The 7720-nt window shown below is 53.5% G+C and overlaps 1 protein-coding gene across 9 annotated transcripts; it reads left to right on the forward strand.

Annotated features, from left to right (window-relative positions):
• The first annotated feature begins 363 nt into the window (after positions 1-363).
• Positions 364-6655, forward strand: LOC135328780 (proline-rich protein 36-like). 9 transcript variants are annotated; one of them, XR_010389831.1, is made up of 5 exons: positions 381-2075; positions 2194-2389; positions 2791-2874; positions 5369-5644; positions 6432-6655. XR_010389831.1 is itself a non-coding variant. In XM_064514444.1 (3 exons), exon 3 carries the CDS (start codon positions 3211-3213, stop codon positions 4120-4122), a length of 912 nt encoding a protein of 303 aa, XP_064370514.1. In that variant the 5' UTR covers positions 364-2075; positions 2194-2389; positions 2791-3210; the 3' UTR covers positions 4123-5206. The 9 variants fall into 9 exon arrangements, 4 of the variants coding, with proteins under 4 accessions (XP_064370514.1, XP_064370515.1, XP_064370516.1 ...); XR_010389829.1 differs by having other exon boundaries at positions 396-2075; positions 5369-6314; XR_010389827.1 differs by having other exon boundaries at positions 371-2075; positions 5369-6655.
• The last annotated feature ends 1065 nt before the right edge of the window (positions 6656-7720 follow it).

Below are 7720 nucleotides of genomic sequence, written 5' to 3' on the forward strand. Positions count from 1 at the left end.
CAACGTATGGTGCAAAGTGCCGTATTAAGACCTTTCCCTTAAGGAAAAGAAGAAGAAAAAAAGAAAAAAAAGGGGGAAAAAGAAAACAGGGTAAAGAGAAAAAGATCATGCATAAACCTAAGCGTTTCACTGGAAGTAAAACGCGAGTTTATCGCTTCCTTACAGAGGTGGAACCAAGGACAGCAAATGCTGACGAGGAGAAGAGACGGACGAGCGTTTGCTTGCGGTTAATACCGAAGGGCCGGGATGAAACAAGGAAGCCAGAATGCAGCGGCCCCTCGATATCACCAGGAACTGCTACAGGAGGAGGCGTTCTGGCACGGGTAACTAGGGTAAGTATGGCTAATGACCGTTAGCAGTTATTTTGGCCTCCCCGAGGCAGCGCTGAGGACTGAGTAACCCGTTCCTGCCCTGTGGCTGCTGTTGCCTGTATCTGCCTTAGCTTTGCTTTGGCTGTTTCTATTTTGTGTTGTTACTGCACGCGCGTACGTGGAAAGGGAAAGACAGAACGAATGCTCTCTTAGATTAATGGCCACGGCTGAGGTTGAAGAGAGTAAAAAACGTGAGCAAGCTGAAGTAATAGAATCCAAGGGAGCCAAGTGAAAGCTGTCTTCCTCTGCCAGAAAAAGGGAAAGCCCGTTCCTCCTGGCAAGGAAGGAGCGCCATTAATAGCGATCCGAATAATAGATCGCCAGCGTATAACGGAAGGTCTGTATGCATTACGAGAAGTGCTCTGCGTACATGTGTCTCCATGTGTGTGACTTTACGTGCCTGTGAAGCGTCATACTTCACGAGCTGCGAGACAGCAAATTATTATCTTGGGGGAGTGGTGGTCAAGTGACCAGAGCTACTGAAGAGGAAGGGAGCGAGAGAAGGTTCTGAAGTGTAAAACTGAGAGATCGATTTCAGGAAGGCTCAATCAGCGCAAGCCCCGGGTTAGTTACCTGGCAATGGTATTTGGGGAGACGGGATGACAGTAGATAGGTTGAAGCCTCATGGAATTAAGGCTCCTTCTCACCGGTTCCCGCTTAGAGCAATTGTAGGAGGATTTAGTTTCCTCCAGCAGCATTAAGGTGGCTTTGCCGGTGTCAGCAGACCGCGGTGGAAAGTACTGGGAGGGAGTCGGGAAGGGAGCTGGGACGAGGAACGTGACTCTGCTTTCACTGAACTGGAAGAAGTGGCTATAAAACCTCCTGCCCTCAAATTCCCAGGACAAGGAAAGCCTTTTTCAGTAATGCTTTCCACATCTGCTGACTGCGTGGGAGCAGCACCGCTAGAAAACGGCAGTAAAGGAAAGCGGGTGCCGGTCGCCTCACCTGTACGTCCCCTTTGGGGCTGGAACAAGAAGTCTCTGGCTGTGAGAAAGACTGTTCAGCAGCGATGTGGGCTGTAACCGTCTTTGAGACTTTTAGCTTTGATCGCGCAGGGGCCATCCAATCTATTCAGTTCCCTCTAAAGTAATCACATCAGGGAAATAAAGAGACAGCGGAGTATCATCTATCCGAGTGGCGCAGTGGGCGCTGATCTTAACGAGCAGGGGCAGGGGGGCAGTTGCTGTGCAAGTGTTACAAGCAGTGGCTCTTCTTGTGCGCGTCTGAATTGACTGAGGGGCAGAGCACGGTTGCGCCAAAAACGCGGACGCAGGAGGTTTCCGAGAGGTTGATCTCTAGCGGCTACTTAGTCTGACTTCCCTTTCGCGGCAAGCCTGACTGTCTTCATAGCTCTCAGAACAGGGGTTAGGGGAAGCGGTACTTGTGGCTTGCGTATTCTTGTTTACCTTGCTTGAGTGTGTATATTGGATCCGCTTTTGTGCTTATAAACAACTTTGGATTCTTATGATTTTCTGCAGAGCTTTGATCTTTTTCTTTTTTTCTTTTTCTTCTTGGTTTGTTTTTTTTTTTTTTTGCTTTCCTCCCTCCCTGATGGATTTTACTATGCCTCCGTCAACGAGCCCTGGCTGGCAAAGTTGCTGTGTCCCAGCGGAGACTCTTAGGCGAGATGGAGGAGTTCAGATCCGCAGCCTGCCAGAAGAACGTCGCCCAGGAGGGGTTGCTAGCCTCGAGCTATAGGCGCTGGTGCGTGTGGCTCGTTGTGTCAGACGCGAAGGGGTTTTCTTTGGCTGCGGAAATTTTAGCTTGCCTTTACACCCTGTAGCAGTAGTATTTTTGTTTTGATAAACTGTGTTAATCGTAGGCGTTCAGGACCTCGGGGAACGACTGTGTGCTGCCGTGAAGAACTACAGGCTACCACCGCTCTCGGACCTTTGTAAGTTATCACGCATCGAGAGCTTCCAGGAGAATTCAAATGCCAGCAGAAAGGTTCTCCGCCCGGTCCCGACGAGGAGGCTTCGGCCCCAGGAAGGTCGACAGCGTCCTTACCGGACTCGCGGGTAATAAGCCACGATGCATGGACCGGCAAAGGAGGGGGGGATAGCGACTGGTAGCCCAGAGTCTTCAGTAAGACAGAGTCTTACTGTTGCTAGCTGGGCCACGAGGTCTGTGCGAAGCCTCGCCTGTTTGTTTGGAGCTCTGTTTTGGTCTGTTTACCTGGAATGACCAGTGAGGCCTAAAATAAGAATTTTCGTGGCTAGATGGGTCAGCTGTGACCGCACCCGTCTTTGCCTTGCTTCGCTGCCTAGCAGCAACTTGGGATGCCAGAGTAAAAACTGCCGCAGCGCTTAAGGGAGGCTCTGCATTTGCCCAGGTTAGGGAGCCATCGTTAAAGCTTTGGGGGAAGAAAGCTCTAGAAGGAGAATCTCCCAGTGACCTTGGTGGCTTGATTCACTTGCAGGATGCTGTTCTGAGGGCCAGCAACTCGAAGGGATGCAGCTCGGCCCTTTTTGTTGACTTTGGTGATGCTGTTTTGAGGAAGCATGTAAGTACAGAAGGGGTCTGGGAGGGTTTTCAAACAAGACGGGAAAGAGCAAGGAAGATTTGAGAGCGTGGAAAAACTAGGTGCCGCGGGTACTGAAGTTGTTACGGGCTGAGGGCGTTTGGTGTTGAGCATCTGAGAGGGGCTAATGCACGAGGAATGGTAAAATGCTGTGACTGAACGCGAGGTTCCTCCCCGGCCTGGGCCCGTGTGTGCACCCTCGCTCCCACAGACACCCCGGAGCCGTAGGGATACGGGTGAGCAGGCCCACGAGCGGACTTTGGGCACAGCGGTGCGCAGAGAGCGCTGCGGGCTCAGCCGGTGGGGTGGAGTCGGAGCATGGCGAGCCAGGCTGTCGGGATCCATCCGGTTCCGCTCCCTGCCCCTCTGTCCAGCGCTCCATCCTTCTCTTTCTTTCCCCGTGGCTCTGTCCAGTGCCCCATCCCTTTGTTTAGCTACTCGTTCCTCTGCCCAGCTCCCCCATCCCTCTTGTACTCTTTCCATCTCTGTGACAATATCTGCGTCCATCTAACTGGCTCTCTATCGCTCTATCCAGCTCTTCATCGTCCTCTTCCTCTTCCTATCCCAGTACCTGCTCGCTGTCCTTCCGTGCGGCTCCCCATCTGTCTGCCGCTCTCATCTGCCTTTCTGCCTGTACTTCTCTTTGCCTTCCCAGCCCTCTGTCCACCCCTCCAGCCATCTCTCTCTATTTCCATCCCTCTGCTCAGTTCCTCATCCATCTATTTGCCTCCCTATCCCTCTTTTCCCCTGTTTTGTCCCATCTCTCTGTCTGAATTGCCCTCCCTCTTTTTCTCTCTCCACCTTTCTGGCCAGCTCTTCGTCGTTCTCGTCCTCTTCCCATCGCTCCTACTGGCTCCCTGTCCCTCTCTTCCCGTCCCCGTTCCTCTCTCCGGTTCTCCCCCCTTCTCTGTTGCTCCCTCGCCATTCCTCTGGCCGCCTCGCCTTCCCCATTTTTCTCTCTTCTGCTCCCCGGTCCTCTGTGCAGCCCTCCCTCCATCTGTGTGGCCCTCTGTCCCTCTCTTTCTCTTCCTTTGTCCAGTGCCCAGACCCTGGGGCCGGCTCTCTGTCCCTCTCTTTCTTTCTCCCTCCATCCATCTGCCAAGCTCTCTGCCCCTCTTTTCTTTTGTTCTCCCCCCTGTCCCCGCGTCCAGGTGGAGGTCTGTCGTTCCTTTGCGTTTTGTCTGGTGCGGCGGGTGGCGAGAGGTGGTCGGCGCTCGGCAGAGATGGTGATCGGCAGCGCCCGGAGGGTGCCGTCGGTCGGTCTGGTTCGGGTCACGTCGGACACCTCCGCGGGGACTCTGCCCGCGGAGGCGCGGGGCTGTGGCTGTGCAGCGGGGGAGCACTAGCGGGCTAGAGATGCCGTGGGGTACGCGGCAGGCAGCGAAGAGGCTCCTGGGGAAGGTGTCACGGAGGCAGAGAGCAGCAGAGGCTCCGAGACCTTGGGCGTTAGGACAGGCGCTCGCGGTAGGGCGGTCTGGAGCTGCTGCTGCTGCTGTCTGTCCTACTCGTCAGCGCGGTCTGCAGTTACTGCCTCTTGTCTGCCTGCGCGCAGCCAGGGCTGTCACGTGGTGCAGCTTGAGTTGTGATTGCGATGCTGGCATTGAGCCCACTTTTCTGTCAGGTCTGCCTTTATGCAAAGTGGTGTCTTCCCTATGTCTACAGCTCAACCCATGTTGTTGATTTAGTGCTTCCTGAGGGGATATGCTGTGCTGTCAACACGCACACCCACCCCACCCCTGCCATCGCTTCCTGATGAATGCAATCATTTACATAGCTTCTGGCTTGTTTCTTTCCTTGGAACTCCTTTCTCTTTGCTGTTCTGGTCCCTCCAAACAATTTCTGTTTCTAGCATTATTAGTGTTGGGCCCTAAACCTTCTAGACCTTCCTTCTTTGAAGTCCAGAGGTTCCAGTATTGTTTGTACTTTGAGAGTAAAGGTCCTTCACAACTCATGTCTTAAGTATGCAACTGTCTTACCTGGGATTTTCGTTTTCGCAAGTTACTGTTTCTTTCAGGAGCCACCTACAACAGTAACTTTGCTATAGCAGAGAAATGGGGTTACATGTGTATGAGCAACAGCACCGTAGTACACAGCAAAGCCATAATCTACAGTACTGGTAGCACAAGTCAGTTTCCCATCAGCTCCATCTCTCCAGGGTTTGGAGGTTTTGGAGGCCTTACTTTTTATCCTGCCTTGGCTGGACGGTGCTTTCTGAGAGTGTCCATCAGAGGCAGAGTTTCCCTGCGGAGGACCATCTAGCAAAGGCTGGAGGCGGCCGGGTGCCTGAGCGAGCCTGCCTGTCCGTGAGAGCTGCTGTGACATCTCTGTGATGAAATGGAGCCAGAGAGGGTGACTGAAGCAGCAGGGAGGGTCAGTCATAACTGTGGGAACAATTACGGGCCTTGGACTAGGGAGTAGTTCTAGGAGGGCTGTGCAGTTGCCCGGCCTCTAACTAACTGCTCTGGCCTCTTTGCAGGTGCCGAAGCCCAGTCGGGCAGTCGAAGGAGCCTTGTCACAGCTGGGAGCTCTGCGGAGATGCGCGGCTGGCCATGGAGAGTGAGCTCTGACTTGCAGCGTGGACACAGCTAAGTCCTGGGCTGCATCGTATGTGAGCAGTGCTGGGAGGTGCGAGGTGATTGTTCCCTAGGTGGTCACTGGTGTCACTGGCTGTGGATGTTTGCCCATGGAGCTGAGAGGACCAAAAATATTAATTGTCTGACCCGGAGATGAATTAGTGCTTGCAGTGCTTCAGGTAGGTTCAGTGCAAGTGCAGCCTAGTGCAGTCCTGTGGAGTGATTCTTGCACATGCTCACATTTGAATGGTGGCTAAAACCAAGCCTCTAAACAGCAGCTGTAACGTGATTCTGGTGCATGTCTTCCCGTTCTGCTGTGCTTCTAGAGGAAGGGAAAACTTCTTAAGCTGTGGGCAAAACTCCTTGCCTTCTCTTTACTGTTTTCATGTGTATGGGTGCTTTGGTGTTTGTTGCTTAAAGCTGAGGGTTTGGAATTTTTCACTTAAGGTTTATTGTTTAGTTTGTTGTTGAGGGTCTCTCACTCCGGAGTTACAGTTTATTCCTTTCTTTTGTGGGGCTCAGTCTTTATCAGTCAGGGTTTACAGTTTGCTCGTTTAGTGATCAGGGCGCAGAATTTAAAATCCAACCTTAGCCATAAATTTTAAAGTCTCGGCAACTATTAGGGTTCCAAGACCTGCAGTTAGTGTTCAGGGCTTATGACTTACTGATAAAGGAAAAGGGCTAAATCCTTAGATAAACTGTAAGCCCTGAAGCCTAAGCAGCAGGCTGCAAACCCTTCTTTGGGCTTTGTAACCTTCCCCTGTACCCAGCGTTCAGCTCTGCACACCGACCTGCGCTCTGGATTTGATATGGCGCAGGCCCATCACACGGAGACTGGCAATGTGACAGGTGAGCTGAGAGCTGTGGAAGTGTCTTGCAGGGCTCTAGCCTGGGGTAGGGCAGAAGTGCAGACAGGCAAGATCAGGCATTTTCCTCTCATCTCTGAGATGAATCCTATCCCTGAAGGAAAAAGCAGAGGAGTAGGCTGTCAGCTACTCGGACACCTGCCACATCAAGGGCAGCAGCAGGAGATGACCCTTCCCTGATGGATGGATGGACGCTGGTGTAGTGATGACTCTTCAGGCATCACAGGTAAGGGGAAGCATGCTGACACTGAGCTCCATGGCAGACTTGCTTCCAGCTATTGTTTCTGCGCAGTAAAACAATAAACAGTTGCTTTATTCTTTGCACTCATCTCTGTGGTTCCTGCTGTTGGTTTGCCTGAAGATGATGCCCAGGGGAGGAGATTACACATTGTGTCCGGGGCTGGGAGCTGGTCCCCGAGTCCCTTGTACTTTGGAGTGCCTGCGCTTCCCAGGGAACCCAGTGCTGTTGACAGAGCTGTGGGGAATTTCCCTTGCATTGCCTGGGCTCTTGGGGGTGTTTCCCATCATTGTGGGGGCACCCAGGGCCCCTGCAGGGCTGTGTGAGGTCACCAGACTGCTTCTGGATTTGCTTTCAGCACTCCCCAGTGTCCCTTGTGGGTCTGGTGCCAGGGCCTGTGTGCCTGGAGTGGGGAGATAGAGTTTCCATGGGGGTGGGGGGAGCCTGCAGGCACCATCCTGTCAGCTGCACTGAGTCCTGTGACATGCCTTATGACCCCTCTGGTGTGCCCTAAGCCCCTTTATTTGTATTTTGCTTTGCCCCAGAGCCCTGCATTTGCCCTCTGATGCCCTCCGGAGCCCTCAATTCACATTTTGGGTTGCCCCCAAGGGCTCTGTGTGTCTTTTGTTGGGCCCTGTGGTTGTTTTGCAGCACACTGCAAAGTTCTCTGTTTAGCTTTCTCTCCTGTCCCAGAGTTTTCTGGGTGCTTCTTGGTGGTGCCCCCAGAGTCACTCTGTTTGCTCTGTCATTGCCTTTTTCTACTTCTGTTGTACCCAGAGCTCTCCATTTGTTCTCTTGTCCTCTGCATACTCCCCTTTCCCCTCTCTATACCCCAGGCCTCTCCCTTCAGCTTTCAGGAAGCTGCTCTCAGGAGTGGGGGTGCCTCTGCTGCCCTGGCAGCCCCAGTTGTCCCTGATGGGGCTGATGGCCATTCCCTCTCCCCAGTTCCTGATGGGCTGCAGCTGCAGGCCCTGGGGCTGGGATGAATGCCAGGTGGAGCTGGGTGGCAGGACAGGCCCCAGGTGGGGCTCCATGGCTGGGACAGGTGGGACAAGCCCCAGGTGGGGCTGATGGCAAGGGCGGGCACACGCCTGGGCTGGGGCTGCATTTGGGGGAAGCTCATGCTGGGGCTGGTTCTGGACGATGGAGCT

The sequence above is a fragment of the Dromaius novaehollandiae genome, chromosome 6 (assembly GCF_036370855.1).
Source record: "Dromaius novaehollandiae isolate bDroNov1 chromosome 6, bDroNov1.hap1, whole genome shotgun sequence".
NCBI lineage: Eukaryota > Metazoa > Chordata > Aves > Casuariiformes > Dromaiidae > Dromaius > Dromaius novaehollandiae.